General features: G+C 39.3%; 1 protein-coding gene across 6 annotated transcripts in view; it reads right to left on the minus strand.

The window, feature by feature from the left end:
* eps15l1a (epidermal growth factor receptor pathway substrate 15-like 1a) overlaps positions 1-17738 on the minus strand; it is a 487464-nt gene that overhangs the window by 245264 nt on the left and 224462 nt on the right. For all 6 annotated transcript variants that reach the window (XM_073068849.1, XM_073068851.1, XM_073068850.1 and 3 more), the window contains 2 exons: positions 6550-6747; positions 3433-3603 (listed from right to left, as the gene is read on the minus strand). In XM_073068849.1, the coding sequence (XP_072924950.1) occupies positions 3433-3603; positions 6550-6747 (369 nt within the window). The remainder of the gene's footprint in view (positions 1-3432; positions 3604-6549; positions 6748-17738) is intronic.

Genomic DNA, 17738 nt, shown 5'->3' on the forward strand with positions numbered 1-17738 from the left:
TGTTGAACGCCAACTTCTTGAAAGTAAGAGTCGCTTTTATATTCATGGTGACAAATCTGGTAAATTTCTAGCCAATCAGCTGAGGCGTTCCAAAGCTAAACAACATATTACAAAGATCCGGAAGGAGAATGGAGACTTTACATCGTATCACTTAGAAATCAATGTCGCATTTAAAAATTTTTATTCTCGAATTTATTCCTCTGAATCTCTGAATGAGAATATCTCTGTTGATCATTTTTTAAATAATCTGAATATTCCTTCGCTTTCATTTGATTTTAAAGCCAAACTTAATGCGCCTATATCATCAGAAGAAATATCTTTTGCAATTTCTGCATTGTCTTCAGGGAAATCTCCTGGACCTGATGGGTTCCCCGTAGAATTTTATAAATCATTCTTTTCACTTCTTTGTCCTCAGTTATTCTCAGTATTATCTGACTCGTTTAATTACAGTAAACTGCCACCCTCTTTTAATGAGGCATCTATTATTCTTTTATTAAAAAAGGGTAAAGACCCAACAGAGTGTTCCTCGTATAGGCCGATTTCTTTGCTTAATGTTGATGTTAAAATCTTGGCCAAAGTTTTGGCTTATAGATTAGAAACTGTTATTCCCTCTATTATTTCTGATGATCAAACTGGTTTTATTAAAAACCGTCTCCCTTTTTTTTAATATTCAGTGTTTATTTAACATTTTATATTCATCTTCAACTGGGATTCCTGAATGTGTTATTTCCCTCGATGCGGAGAAAGCATTTGATCGTATAGAGTGGAACTACCTTTTTGCAGTTTTAGAAAAATTTGACCTCGGTCAAAGTTTTATCTCTTGGATCAAATTGCTGTATCTGTGTCCTACTGCCTCTGTTTTGACTAATTCTCAGAAATCCCAGTTATTTAACCTCAAACGTGGCACCCGTCGGGGATGTCCTTTAAGTCCTTTTCTCTTTGATTTGGCTATAGAACCTTTGGCGATAGCATTTCAAAACTGTCCTGAATTTACCGGGATTTGGAGGGGGGGTGTTGAGCATAAAGTTTCTCTTTATGCTGATGACTTATTACTTTTTCTTTCAAATCCGTCTACATCCTTACCTCCAATGTTTGCATTTCTTGATCAGTTTAGCCAGTTTTCTGGCTATAAACTTAATTTACATAAGAGTGAACTTTTCCCAATTAATAAAGAAGCACAAGAATTAACATTTCGTGATCTCCCTTTTAAAGTAGTTCATAATCAATTTACTTATCTTGGGATTACAGTCACAAGGAAGTTTAAAGATCTTTTTCGTGAAAATTTTGCCAATCTTTCATATACTATAAAACAGAGTCTGTTACAATGGTCACCTCTATCTATGTCTTTGGTAGGTCGTATTAATGTTGTTAAAATGTATGTTCTCCCTAAATTTTTATATTTATTTCAATCAATCCCAATTTTTATTCCTAAATCTTTTTTTGATTCCTTAGACTCTTATTATTTTGTCATATCTGTGGAAGAATAAGCGTTCTAGAATTAATAAAGTTTATCTCCAAAAATCTAAAAAAGAGGGTGGCATGGCCTTACCTAACTTTTGTTTATATTATTGGGCAGCCAATATACGTTGTGCTACCTTTTGGTCTTTTTTCCTTGGCCAACCCGAGTGCCCTAATTGGGTGGCAATGGAGTTGAGTTCCACTAAAGATTTATCTATTTCTGCACTTCTTGGCTCTGTACTCCCTAGTAGTTTGTCCAGATTAATTGTTAATCCTCTTGTTAGACACACTTTGCGTATATGGGCTCAGTTTAGGAAATTTTATGGTTTCTATGGTTTTTCCTTCTCTAGCCCTATCTTACATAATCACCTTTTTTTACCTACTACGTATGATTCAGCATTCCATGATTTGTATAGGAAGGGCATTAGACATTTTGAAGATCTTTTTATTGATAATCGCTTCGCATCTTTTCAACAGCTCTCTGCTAAGTTCAATCTGCCTAATGTTCATTTTTTTCGATATCTCCAAATTAGACACTTTATTAATCCTTTAATTCCTAACTTCCCTGAAATGCCTGAGAAAAATGTTATGGATTTATTTATTTCTATTAATCCACTGGGTAAAGGTTTAATATCATTTATTCGTGATAAATTAGCATTCTTACGACGTGCCTCTGCGGATAAAATTAGAATGGCTTGGGAGCATGATTTAAATATCTCCTTATCTGATGAGACTTGGGACTCGATTCTCAAATCGGTTAATTCAACCTCTCTTTGTGCTCGCCTTTGTGCCTTTTATAGTTTAAGATTGTTCATAGAGCCCATATGTCTAAATCTAAACTATCTCAATTTTACCCTAATATTAGTCCTCTTTGGGATAAATGCAAAAGGGGCGAGGCCTCTCTTATTCATATGTACTGGTTCTGTCCTAGCTTGGAGAAATTTTGGAAAGATGTCTTCATAACTTTATCTTATATTCTGAATCACCACCTAGAACCTAATCCTTTAATTGCTCTGTTTGGTTTTTTGGGTAAGACAGATTTACGTTTGAGTTCGACTAAGTGTCGAATATTATCTTTTGCTTCTCTCCTGGCTAGACGTTTAATCCTCCTTAGATGGAGAGATGTTGCCCCGCCCACGCATGCTCAATGGCTTAATGATATTATGTCCTGCTTAGACCTTGAAAAAATTCATTATTCAGTTCTTAATTCGGATATAAAGTTCCATAAGGTCTGGGGACCTTTTATTGAGTACTTTCATAACCTTCCTCTTAACTAAGGTTTTTTTTTCGGTCCCTTGCTTTCAGCTCCTTTTTTATTGGTAGTAGGCATTAATATCTTCTGTTTTTAAGTGTATTTACAGTTTTGGGGGTTTGAATGTCCTGATTTATAATCTCTATATTGTGTTGTGGTTGGTCTGGAGTTCTTTTTTGTTGCGGGACTTGGGGAGGATACTAATTTTACATGTCTTCAATTTGGGTGCTTTCTCAATGATCTTTTTTTGTATTATATTATTATTGTATATTTATTTTTGCACTGTATTAATGTTCTTCATTTTGATTTGGGTTTTTTTTATCTGTAGCGATGTAGAAAATGCATTAAAAAACTAATTTAAAACATTTTTTTTAAAAAAGAAAAGGCCGGTGGATAGTCTAAATATACCACTCTCAGAGAGTTTGCACACAGGCATCGGTCTTAAAGGATTCCATCTTTGATGTAAAACTTCATTCCCAGTTAGACTGAGTACAGGATTAACCAAAACCCAGCAGGGCCCTCTTGCTGGGTTGAGAATGTTGCTTAACACAAAGCAAAACATATAGGCAAAAGTAAAAGTACAGATCAACTTGATCAAAAAATGAAGCAAGTATCTACTTTATCTGGTATGCCTTTTGGTGGCAAGGAGCAGGGAGGAAGGAGATAATAAAAGGATGAAGGAAGTCACTGAAATGACTCTGCAGTATTTTCTTCCTACCCACCATTGTTATGAAGCCACTGTCTCTTTCTGCAATGCCATCACTCATGTCTGCCAAGTTGGTCATACTGCCACCGTGACTGGTTAATGAGCCATTCAGCGCATTACTGTATTGGTCAATGCTTTTACTAACTTCTTGCTGCGAGTCTTGCAATTGGGTAAGTTTGCTTCTTGCCTGGAGTATAAAAAAAGCAGAAGTAACTACTTTGTTAACTTTGACATAAAAAGATTAACTAAATAAACAGTTAGTGATATCCCCATAGTTGAACAATGCTACTTGACAGCAGTAATTCAGTAAGCACCACACAGTGGCAATTGATTTATTCCGTTTATCCTAATCGATCAGTGATTCTAAAGATGCAGTGCCCAGGCAATTCAGTGAGCATAGTGATATCAAAAATAAAACACTTTTAAAATAGAAATGCATAACAATACTGGGAACAACAGGTGTGGCTCACAACAGCAAACTCTTGACAACTACTGCATTAGGTTAATTATACATCACCCATAAGAAACCCCAATTGATAAACAGATGTCAAAGGCCAGAACATATATACAGTACATTCATATACCAAATTGTCTTACTGGGATAACATGTGATGAAGTCCATGTAAGAGGTTATGACTTTATGATAACATAATGTAACACTACGTAACCAACCTATGGCAAGGCTCCTTGGAAAGACGGCATTCATCATGAAGGACCCCCACCACCGAGGACATGCCCTCTTCTCATTATCATCATCAGGAAAAGAGGTACAGGAGCCTGAAGGCACATACTCAGCAATTCGGGAACAGCTTCATCCAACTTCTAAATGAACTTTGAACCCATGAACATTACCTAACTACTTTTTTCTTTCTGTATTTGCTTTACTTATTTTAACTACCGTAGATTCCGGACTACAGAGCGCACCTGATTAAAAGCCGCTGGCTCTAATTTTAGAAATAAAATCAATTTTTTAATTGTAAAGGCCGCACCGGATTTTAGGCCGCACCGGATTTTCGGCCGCAGGTGTCCCACGTTGTAATATGAGATATTTACACAGAAAGATATTACACATGAGGATTTTTTAACTTTTAATTAAATCCATATGGTAACAAAAACAAATACATATTGCAAATGCTTTTTTTCGAACCGTGCCCGTAACGCGGCTACTTTTAAATATACGTTGCGTATACTTCTTTACTGAACAACATTCCAATATCTCCTAACGACTGGTAAAAAATATATATACTGCAGCCTACCAGGAAAAGTTATTGATCGCCTTTAACTTAAAAGCAGCGTTTTCGCTCCGCCGCTCGACCCCCTCCTTTCCGTTTATCGCAAACGGCATTTTTCCCACAAGACACCGCGAAACCGGGTGTGACGTCATAGCATCCCGCGATGTAGTACAGAAAACAAATATAGTTAAAACTCTTCTAACTTTAACTAGAAAATGAATTACTAAGCGAAAATATTATAAACTAAATAACTGCCATAAGGCAGCACAATGCTTCGAGTGTTTTCCATGTTGATGAGGGTGAGTACAAATGACTGATTTACAATAATTTAATTGTGAAAGTGCGCTTGATTTATCGTACAATTTCATTGGACCTCTGTGAACTACTCATCAATTTTATTGGTCTACTGTTACGAGGCAAAATGTTTACGAGGCGGCATGAAAAAAAAATGCATTAGCCGCTCCGTATTAAAGGCCGCAAAGTTCAAAGCTGTTCAAAATGTGGGAAAAAAGTAGCGGCTTAAATTCCGGATTATAAGCCGCTACTTTTTTCCCACATTTTGAACAGCTTTGAACTCTGCGGCGTTTAATCCGAAACGGCTAATACATGGTTTTTTTTTCATGCCGCCTCGTAAACATTTTGCCTCGTAACAGTAGACCAATAAAATTGATGAGTAGTTCACAGAGGTCCAATGAAATTGTACGATAAATCAAGCGCACTTTCACAATTAAATTATTGTAAATCAGTCATTTGTACTCACCCTCATCAACATGGAAAATACTCGAAGAAAAGCAAGACCCGAGCACGTCAGACCCGATTAGACCCGATTAGACCCGATCGCGTTACGCAAGCGCGTCAGACCCGATTAGACCCGATCGCGTTACGCAAGCGCGTCAGACCTGATCGCGTTACGCAAGCGCGTCAGACCCGATTAGACCCGATCGCGTTACGCAAGCGCGTCAGACCCGATTAGACCCGATCGCATTACGCAAGCGCGTCAGACCCGATCGCGTTACGCAAGCGCGTCAGACCCGATTAGACCCGATCGCGTTACGCAAGCGCGTCAGACCCGATTAGACCCGATCGCGTTACGCAAGCGCGTCAGACCCGATCGCATTACGCAAGCGCGTCAGACCCGAACGAAAACGCTGCTTTTAAGTTAAAGGCTCGCAGTATATATATTTTTACCAGTCGCTAGGAGATATTGGAATGTTGTTCGTGCTGTTCAGTAAAAAAGTATATGCAACGTAATTTGTGTTACCGATACGTATGTATATTTAAAAGTAGCGGTGCGGCCTAAAATCCAGTGCGGCCTTTACAATTAAAAAATTGATTTTATTTCTAAAATTAGAGCCAGCGGCTTTTAATCAGGTGCGCTCTGTAGTCCGGAATCTACGGTACTTTCATTCACATTTTCTGCCCCCTAGTGGTCAATTTAATGGGACAGGGTAAAGGCCAATAAAATTGAGAACTTTATTATATTCTGGTTCAACTTCCACCTTTTAAAGCAGGCTGAATGGAGGGCGGAGGCAATACAAAGGAATATGTTCAAGGTGACTAAGTCTGGAAATGGCAAATGATATACACAGCTGACAATGGTGATAGTCTAAATTAAGAATGTATGTTTTGGCATCATTGGTATGAAACAATGTCATGATTAAATTTGCTTTGGAATTGCAGTCAAGTCATGCCAATGGACAATCATCATTTGGTCTAAAAATTCCTGAGAATGTTTAATTAAAAAATATAATCTATGCATGAAATCAACAATTCAAATTATATTTAATCTTAAATTATGGAGACTTTTTAAGCTCTTGTCCTCTCTTAAAGTGAATACCAACTCACAGAGAGAAAAAGAAGCTGAGGTACAGAAAACAGCAACAAATAACAATAATACTCACCTGATTAATTTCATCCTGTGTGGACTTCAGAGACTTAATGATTGTCTCAAGTTGGACCTTGCCAGCTTCAATGCTCTGTTCTAACTGTGACTCCTCTTGCTGCAGTTTATTCAGTTCTGATTTGGCTTTAGTCAGCTCCTCTTCTTGAGATTGCATGTCTGATTCCTGATTCGCTATCTGCATCTTCAATGATGAAATCTATCACACAAATTCAGCATATTTAATTACATACCAATATCAGCGTGATAAACACTGGCAGATCCTGAAAAAAATATACATCACACAAAGGGAAATTAAATATCAATGTATCTGAGGCTAAATCACATCACGTGTAAATTCAACTACCTTTGAAAATCACAAAGCACTGCTTGCTGGGCAATGAATCTGTCTTCATATCACGTGGAGCTTATACAACAATGATACGCCCCCGCACACCAAAAATGCCTTAAGCACGATAACAGCTAAGGAAGGATTACTTGATTAAAATGACAGCATTTTGTATAACCTCACAGGAAAGATGCTATTAAGAGGTTTAATAGATGCCAAAAGAATTAATCAGTGTTTTTAATCATTTGCTGGATGCATATATACACATAATGATTCACATTATATAGACCAAAGATTTATAATGACCAATTAAAACAAGAGAAAATATGCAGATACTGGAAATCTGAGCAACACACACAAAATTCTGAAGGAACTCAGCAGGCCAAGCAGCATCTAGGAAAAGAGTACAGTCAATGTTTTGAGCCAAAATCCTTTGGCAGGACTGGATAAAAAAGCTGGAGAGTAGATTTAAAAGGTGCAGGGAAGGGAGAGACAAACGCAAGGAGACAGGTGAAACCTGGAGGGAGAAGGATGAAGTAAAGAGCTGGGAAGTTGATTGGTGAAAGAGACAGAAGGCCATGGAAGAAAGAAAAGGGAGGAGGAGCACCAGAGGGAGGTGATGAGCGGGCAAGGAGAGAAAGTGAGAGAGGGGAAAGGGGATGAGAAATGGTGAAGGAAGGGGGCTTGGAGGTATTCCCGGAAGCTTGAGAAATCCATGTTCATGCCATCAGGTTGGATGCAACCCAAATGGACTATCAGGTGTTGTTGTTCCAACCTAAGTGCAGCATCATCATGACAGTGGAGGAGGCCATGGACTGACATATCGGAATGGGAAGTGGAATGGGAATGGGAAGTGGAATTAAAATGGATAGCCACTGGGAGATCCTGCTCTTTCTGGTGGACTGAGCATAGCTGCTCGGCAAAGCAGCCTCCCAATCTACGTCAGGTCTCACCAATATACAGGAGGCCAGGAGTACACAACACAGTATATGAATCCAACAGGCTCACAGGTGAAGTGTTACCTCACCTGGAAAGACTGTTTAGGGCTCTGAATGGTAGTGAGGGAGGATGTGTAGGGCTAGGCGTAGCACTTGTTCCGCTTGCAAGGATAATTGTCAGGAGGGAAATCAGTGGGGGGACAAATGGACAAGGGAGTTGACTAGGGAGCAATTCCTGCAGAAAGCAGAAAGTGGGGGGAGGGAGGTAAAATGTGCTTGGTGATTGGATCTCGTTGGAAGTGGTGGAAGTTACTGAGATACAGAGAATTATGTGCTGGACACTGAGGCTGGTAGGGTGGTAGGTGAGGACAAGAGGAATCCTATCACTGTTAGGGTGGTGAGAGGATGAGGTAAGAGCAGACATGCATGAAATGGAAAAGATGCGGTTGAGAACAGTGTTGATTGATGGTGGTGGCAGGGAAGCCTCTTTCTTTGAAAAAGGCGACCATCTCCTTCGTTCTACAATCCTGAGAGCGGATGCGACTGAGACGGAGGAATTGAGAGAAGAGGATGGCATTTTTACAAGTAACAGGGTGAGACAAGGTACAGTCCAGGTAGCTGTGAGAATCAATTAAGTCAAATTTGCTTTTACTACATTACAGCAAATTCAGTGATTCTTTTGGGATCCAGATTCTGCTCTACATCCATCTGCAAATTTGAAAGTGACACCACTGAAGTGGGCCATATCTTAAGTAACAATGAGATGGAAAACAGGAAGGAGATAGAAACATGGTGTCATGACAACAACCTTTCCCTCAATGCAAATAAAAGAGCTAGTTATTGACTTTAGAAGTGATAGCAGTACACACGCTCCTGTCTACATCAACAGGCATTATGAGGCTGAAAGCGTTGAGAGCTCCAAGCTCCTGTGCATGAACATCACCAATACCTGCCCTGGACCAATGCCAATAAATTTCACTAACACCTCTACTTCGACAGGAAGCTAAAGAAATTTGGCATGTCTCCATCGACCATTACCAATTTTTACCAATGCACAATAGCAAGCATTCTACCTGGAGGCATAATGGCTGAGTATGATAGCTGCTCCCGGTGCGACCAGCACAAGGAACTGCAGAGTTGTGGACACAACTCAGCACATCACAGAAACCAGTCTCCCCTCTATCAGTACTATGTATATTTCTTGTTGCCTCAGTAAAGCAATCAGCTTAATCAAAGAACCCAACCACCCTGTATACTCTCTATTCACTCCTCTCCTATCAGGCAGAAGATACAAAAGCCTGAAAGCACATACCACCAGGATCAAGGACAGCTTCAATCTCGGTGTTACTAAGATATTTGAATGAACCTCTTGTATGATAAGATGGCCTCTTTGATAAAGTTTTAAGGGAATTGGGGGATTCTCAGATTCCTGTAAATAATGAGCTAAGATTGAGTACTGACTATGTCTGTGTATTCTGGTTTGTGAATGGCTAAAGCATGTTTAAGATGATGTCTCACAGCTGCTTCTTTGGAGTGAGATAAGGGTTAAAGCTCACACAGATCCACAAAAGACGCCTCCTGACTTTTCACACCTTTTGGTTTCGACAAAAGGCGGTTGCTGATGGAGATAAGACAGGACATTCCTTTCATAATTAAAGCTTAGATTTTGTGGAGTCTCTTATCTAAGCTATTAAGTTTTGCTCTATTTGAGTAGCTGGAATGTCTATCGAAGTGATTGTTCTTTTGTATCAGCAGTCTTATAAATTGTAACAATTCTGGAAGTCTAGCAGTGAACTTGTTTGGACTGCCAGAGGGATGAGAACACTTCTCCCCCTGATGTCGGGACCAAGTTCCCTCGCCGGCTGAGCTCGAAGAAATAAACTGGTGAAAAGTAACGATCTTCTTGTGCCGTGGTTATTTGGTCCGGCGAATTTAAGTTTATTTAAGTCTATCAACTCTGCCCTCCATCACGTCTCCCGTATTTCACGCATCTCTGCCTTCACCCCATCCCCCCGCCAGCCCACCAGGGATAGAGTCCCCCTGGTCCTCACCTATCACCCTACCAGCCTACAGATCTAACGCATAATCCTCCGTAACTTCCACCACCTCTTACATGATCCCACCACCAACCACATCTTCCCCTCCCCCCTCACTCTCGGCTTTCTGCAGGGATCTATGCGACTCCCTTGTCCATTCATCCCCCCCATCCCTCCCCACGGACCTCCCTCCGGGCACTCATCCCTGCAAACGGAAGAAGTGCTACACCTGCCCCCACACTTCTTCCCTCACCACCATCCCAGGCCCCAGACAGTCCTTTCAGGTGAGGCACCACTTCACCTGCGAGTCAACTGGGGTGATATACTGTACCCGGTGCTCCTGATGTGGCCATTTATAGATTGGGGAGACCCACCGCAGACTGGGAGACCGTTTCGCCGAACACCGGCGCTCGGTCCTCCAGCAGTGGCGGGATCTCCCTGTGGCCACACACTTCCTTTCTTTTTAAATCTTTTTATTAATTTTAAGAAAAACATAAGTGAAATATGAATACAAAATGTTTGAGAGTACATAATTAATAGTTTAAATAGACAATCAGATATGTAATAATCAATATATAAAGCCTCCCAAACTCATAGTATTAATGTAAAAGAATCGAAAAAGAGAAAAAAAAACCCCCAAAAAAACTAAAAGAAAACTTTAAAAAAAAACTAACCAACATGGGCAATTGCATAATGTTAAATACATACAATAGTGCCGATAACTCCGAACCTCCATCCAAATAATTAAGGATAATAACAGTAAGGTTTAGGATCAGACCATTTAACTCATATGAAAATGTTGAATAAATGGTCTCCAAGTTTCCTCAAATTTAACTGATGAATCAAAAAGCACACTTCTAATTTTTTCTAAACTCAGATAAGAAATAGTTTGAGAAAACCACTGAAATACAGTTGGAGGGTTAATTTCTTTCCAATTCAGTAAAATAGATCTTCTAGCCATTAATGTAACAAATGCAATCAATCGTTGAGATGAAGCGGATAGACGATTATTATCTATCATTGGTAAACCAAAAATTGCAGTAAAAGGATGCGGTTGGAAATTGATATTTAAAACTCTTGAAATAATATTAAAAATATCTTTCCAATAATTTTGTAAACAAGGACAAGACCAAAACATATGAGTCAATGAAGCAACATCAGAATGACATCTGTCACAAGTTGAATTAGCGTAAGAATAAAATCGAGCAAGTTTATCTTTAGACATGTGAGCTCTATGTACAACCTTAAATTGTATTAGGGCATGTTTAGCACAAATAGAGGACGAATTTACCAATGATAAAAATTTTTCCCATTGCTCAGTAGATATAGGACAATGCAATTCTTCTTCCCATTCCTTCTTAATTTTTTCTGATACATCTGGCTGTACACTCATAATCATATTATAAATGATAGCTACTAAACCCTTTTGACAAGGATTGAGGGCTAAAATTCTTTCTGTGATGTCCAATGGACATTCTTTCGAAAAAGACTTTAATTCATTATACAGAAAATTTCTGACTTGCAAATATCTAAAAAAAATGGGTTTTAGGTAAATTATATTTATTAGATAGCTGTTCAAAGGACATAATGTTATCATCCAAAAACAGATCACGAAAACATGTTATACCTTTTGTTTTCCATAATAGAAAAGCTTGATCTATAGATGAAGGCCGAAAGAAGTAGTTAGATATTATAGGACATGACAGCATAAACTTATTCAAGCCAAAAAATTTACGAAATTGAAACCAAATTTGTAATGTATACTTGACTATGGGATTAGTTATCTGTTTATTCATTTTAAATAACGAAAAAGGAAGTGAAGATCCTAAGATTGAGATCAATGAAAAATCTTGCACAGATTTACATTCCAAATTTACCCATTGTGGGCAAGCAGCTGTAGTCGATTCTTGTGTCCAGAATATTAAATACCGTATGTTAACTGCCCAATAGTAAAATCTTAAGTTTGGTAGAGCCAAGCCGCCCTGCTTCTTAGGCTTCTGTAAATATTTTTTGCCTAGTCTAGGATTTTTGTTCTGCCACAAATAAGAAGATATTTTAGAGTCAACCATATCAAAAAAAGATTTAGGAATAAAAATTGGTAATGCTTGAAATAAATATAAAAATTTAGGTAGTATCATCATCTTAATGGCATTAACTCTGCCTACCAAAGACAAAGATAATGGAGACCACCTATTAGCAAGTTGCTTAATTTGATCGATTAAAGGTAGAAAATTAATTTTAAATAAATCTTTATGTTTTTTAGTAATTTTAATACCTAAATAAGTAAAATAATCTGTAACAATTCTATATGGTACATGATTATAAATTGGAACTTGCATATTTAATGGAAATAGTTCACTCTTATTAAAATTCAATTTATAACCAGAAAAGTTACTAAATTGAGCGAGCAAAGAAGAAATAGCAGGAATAGATCTTTCAGGGTCAGATATATATAATAACAAGTCATCCGCATATAATGATACCTTATACATCGTCTCCCCACGGGTAATACCGAAAATATTGGGTGATTCATGAATAGCTATAGCCAAGGGTTCTAAAGCAATGTACACACTTCCAATTCCACAGACCACTCGCACTCCGACATGTCTGTCCTTGGCCTCCTCTACCGTCAAGATGAGGCCACACCCAGATCGATGGAGCAATACCTTATTCTCCCGCCTAGGTAGCCTCCTTCCTGCCGGCATGAATATCCAACTCACTGACCTCCGTTGATACCCCTGCCCTCCACCCTTACCCCCATCCCTATCTATTATTTTAGTCTAGTTCTCTTTCTCTCTCTTTCCCCCCTCACTATAATCTCTTCCCCCAGCCCTACCTTTCTTTCTCTTTTATTTCCCATAATTCTCCACCTTCCCCCTAGCCCATTTCCCTCCAGCCTATCACTTCCCAGCTCTCTACTTTATCCCTCCCCCTACTTCTTATCCCCCCTCAACCATCCCATATTACTTCACTCCTGATGAAGGGTTTCGGCCCGAAACGTCGTTACTACCTCCTCCCATAGATGCTGTCTGGCCTGCTGAGTTCTGCCAGCATTTTGTGTTTTTTATTAAGTTTACATCTTGACCTCACAATCTAACTCGTTCTGACATGAACTTTATTATTTACCTTCACTGCACTTTCTGCATTGTTATTGTTTTACCTTGTTCTACCTCAATGCACTGTGTAACGATTTGATCTGTATGAGCAGTATGTAAGACAAGCTTTTTTACTGCATCTTGATACGTCTGACAATAATAAACCAATACAACTCTTTCATTTTTCTAGAAAAACCATTAAATGTAACTCTGTGACCAAACATTTAACTGATTCTTCTCAGACATTGTTCCATGTTTTCCTGATTAAACCTTGTGCCCAAAAAGTTTGTAAAGTCCCTCCTCTAACACATTTTGAAGTTATTTGAGGCAACAATCTGCATAATTGCTAAAACTTGGATGAAATACATTGTTAGAATTGTTACAGATTGTTCAGGAACTATGGGGATCCTGTGCCAAGTGATTCTCCACAGATGGCCCTTGTGGCTAAAGGGATCGGGGGTATGGAGAGAAGGCAGGTACAGGGTTCTGAGATGGATGATCAGCCACGATCATACTGAATGGCGGAGCAGGCTCGAAGGGCCGATTGGCCTACTCCTGCATCTATTTTCTATGAGGACTTCAAACATCATCAAAGCACTCAAATTTTATTTCTCTTTACTCATGAGCAAATTTTTTTTAAATGTTGCAACCAAAACATTGCTCAGAGATCTGATTTTAAAATTCGCTAGATAAGAATGCTGAGCCAAACATTACTTATTGTCATACATGAGAGACAATGAACAAATGAATGAAGCAGAGCATACTTTAAGGTAAATCTTCTGTACCTGGGAAGACTGTTAGGTACTTAGACAAAATGATGGAAAAGTGAATTAATGATAAGATTTTGCTAAGAAGACAAGAACCAGGACAATAGCACAGGAGAACAAAGTCAGATTTTATTTGAATGAATAATGCAGTTGACTGGTAATGGAATAGCAGCAACCGGAAAATAGAAAACAGTTGCAGTAAGGGAAGAATGCAGACTGCCTCTGGATTGTCAATTGCAGTGTGGATCAAAATCAAAGGATGAGAGGATTAGAGTAATGGAAAACAACGTACGACTTGAGAAAGCTGACTGGTAAAAGATAGGTGTTGCAGTTTCAAACAACCCAGTAAACAAGTGAGTTAACAAGATAACCTGTTGGGTTGGTGACCAAGCAGATGAAAGTCAGATTATAATGTCATCAGAAAATTAAAGAAGAGTTCTACAATAGAAAAGACCAAAAAAAAGAACATTAATGAATTTAATGAAAGAAGGTTTGTGTACAAGGGTTTGCAGTTAACAGTGGCAGGAACAAATTGTTTTTATGAAAAGCTCTAAAACAGAATGGGAACTGGAGAATTCACAAGTGAAACTGCAGTTTTCTGCATGTGGTTGTATCTCTACATGCATATGTGTAGAGATGCACACTAACAGTTGTTGAATGTTAGTTACACAGTCATGCATCAGGACAGTATTTTGTACCAGATTTACTGTAAATACAGTCGGCCCTCCTTACCGGCGGGGGATTGGTTCCGGGACCCCTCGCGAATACCAAAATTTGCGGATGCTCAACTCCTTTATTCAACCTGTCTCAATCTGGTGGACCTTAGGGTCCAGCGGAACCACAGACCTTATTTAACCTGTCTCAGTGCAGTGAACATTAGGACCCGGCGCCAGAACTCTGAATGTACAGTGTTTCTGTTCATGAAAATAATCACAATCACGATTGAAAATAAAGTGGAAATAATAAAGCGATCGAAAAGAGGTGAAACTCCATCGGTCATTGGAAAAGCGTTAGGCTACGTCGGTCAATGATCAGAACAATTTTAAAGGATAAAGTGAGAAAGGCTCTGCCCCGATGAAAGCTACAATTATTACTAAGCAACGCAGTGGTTCAATTATTGGGTTTTGGGGTTTTGAGTTTTTGATCCTCCACATCAACCCGGCATGGTGGAGAGCGCACTAGGGAGTGATCTGTCCCGAGTCCCGAGAACTTCTATTCCCGAGCCCGGCGCTGAAACATACGTTCTTAAGTGTTTTATATGCATAGAAAGGTAAAATATATACTATATACTAAGACAAACATTTGACTAACTGACGCTAAATAATACCGGATGTACCTGTTCCGACTTACTTAGTAAGAGAACTTCAATTTTTTTCGATCCCAATGCACGATAACCCACACACATCCTCTTGTATACTTTAAATCATCTCTAGATTACTTATAATACCTAATATAATGTAAATGCTATGTAAAATGGTTGTTATACTGCATTGTTTAGGGAATAATGACAAGAAAAAAAGTCTGTACGTGCTCGAACAATAAGTGCTGGAAGAACACTTCCGGGTTTTCGCGATTCGCGGTTGGTTGAATTCGCGCATGTGGAATCTGCAGATAAGGAGGGCCGACTGTAGAGCAGATTTATGTTCAAACATTATTTCCAACCAGCTGCTATCTTAGAACACGCATTCTGTCATTATTTGCAACAACAAAGTGTGATAAGTGGATTGTTACCTCAGAATAACACAGAAAAGTGATACCCATTAAAGCAGCAACACACACAAAATGCTGGTGGAACACAGCAGGCCAGGCAGCATCTATAGGAAGAAGCGCTGTCGACGTTTCGGGCCGAGAATGTCGACAACGCTTCTCACTATAGATGCTGCCTGGCCTGCTGTGTTCCACCAGCATTTTGTGTGTGTTGTTGTTTGAATTTCCAGCATCTGCAGATTTCCTCATGTTTGCCCATTAAAGCAGAGTGGGATACTGCAATTAGGATGCAAGTTAGCAGGAAAAGACCATTCAGACTTCTGAGATTGTTCCACCATTTAACAAGATCATAGCTAATCAGAATGCAGATAGCTAATCTGCATTTCAGTCACCCATCAGTAAACTTTCTGTAAACCTTGCTATCAAACATCTACCTACCTCTGCCTTTGAGGAAGGAAATGCAAAACACACATGAACTTCTCAGAGAAATACCTCACCCGTCTTAAATAGTCAACTGTTTCTTTTAAATTAGGGATCCCTAGCTCAAATTCAAATTCAAAATCAAAGTACATTTATGATCAAAGAATGTATGAACTATACAACCTTGAGATCTGTTACCACAAAGGAAGAAACCCAAAAGAACCCAATTAAGAAATAATAAAAATAAAAGATCAACACCCGATGTGCAAGAGGAAAAATAACACAAATCATGCTACGATTAAAGCGAACAACATTCCAAACCTAACTGATTCCTCAGATCCGAACAATGAAGTAGGCCCAAAGCCTCTCTTATCAGTTCATCATATTAGCAGGCACAGAGCACAGTGCCATGGAGAGACGAGTGACCATTGCAGAGAGCAAGCGAAATCAACTCTCACCTTGGATCCCAACACCGTCTTTTCAGTCTAACTGGGCCGACGTTTCAATTGATTAAGCATAGGAATAGCAAAAGGCTCCTGCACCCTGGAGAAAGGAATGAATGTGGGGACTGAATGAAATTGCCTCTGGCCTCTGTGGAAGTTGAATTCAGATAGTCACTCTTTATTCAAAGTCTGTGATTGTTCCTGCTTGGTCCATCAACTAACTACCAGTTCCCCTTACAGAAAGGATATAGTCGTTCAGATATTCCCACACAAGACAGGCTGGAGCCAGACTTATCTATGTGCATGACAGTACCGAGAGACAAATTACAGAATAGGCATAATGGCTCACATACACAGAACAGGCTGGAGCGGTCTTATCTATGTGCATGACTACACAAGGAAACAGGTACCCTGAAACACTAGCTGGCTAACTTCAAGAGGAAATACTGCTCAGCATTCAATAGCAAAATTAGCACATCTGTTGATCATCAAGGTTTCTTGCAGGAAACAGGCTGCTATTGTTTAACTGACTATGTTTATCCTTTTACATAATTTATCACCTCCAATCTGGGATTTTTCCAGTAGAGAAAACAACCTCGCTGCATCTATTCTGTCAAGTCTACTCAGAATCTTATATGTTCCCATCAAGTCCTCACCCACTCTCTGAACTCCAGCAGTACAAGCTCAACAACCCAACCTTTTCATATGAGACATCCTGCCCCTTCCAGAAATGCTGGAGGGACTCAGCAGCTCAGACAGCATCTATGGAAATGAATAAACAGTCAACATTTCGGGCCAAGGCCCTTCATTGGGGCTGGAAAGAAAGAGGGAAGATGCCAGAATAGGGTGGGGGGAGGGGAAGAAAGACAAGCTAGAAGCTAGCAGGTGAACCCATGGGTGGGGGGGGGGGGTTTAAAATAAGAAGCTGGCAGGTGGTAGGTGGAAAAGGCAAAGGGCTAGATAAGAGAAAATCTGATAGGAGAGTATTGTGGACCATGGGAGAAATATAAGGAGAAGGGACACCAGAGGGAGGTGATAGGCAGATGAGAAGAGTCAGTTATAGAGGAAGAGGAAAGGGGGGGGGGGCAAAAAAAATTACCAAAGAAGAGATTGATGTTCATGCCATCAAGTTGGAGGCTACTTAGATAGAATATGAGATGTTGCTTCTCCAACCTGAGAGTGGCCTCATCATGGCAGAAGTGGTGGCCACAGACTGGCAATTTGCCCATTCCATACATTAGTCTGGTAAATCAGTTATAAGCTGCTTAATAACATTAAACTCCTCCCTTAAAAAGGAAATTGAATATCAGATGTGTCCTTTTAAATCCTGGCATAAATGAAGTAAATCCTCCCTACTTTTGATTTAATTACTCTTCCCATGAACAGTAACATTGTTAGCTTTCTTAACTACCTATTGTACCTGCCTACAAACCTCTTACTCCTCTAGTGCAACATC

Source organism: Hemitrygon akajei, chromosome 16, assembly GCF_048418815.1.
Source record: "Hemitrygon akajei chromosome 16, sHemAka1.3, whole genome shotgun sequence".
NCBI lineage: Eukaryota > Metazoa > Chordata > Chondrichthyes > Myliobatiformes > Dasyatidae > Hemitrygon > Hemitrygon akajei.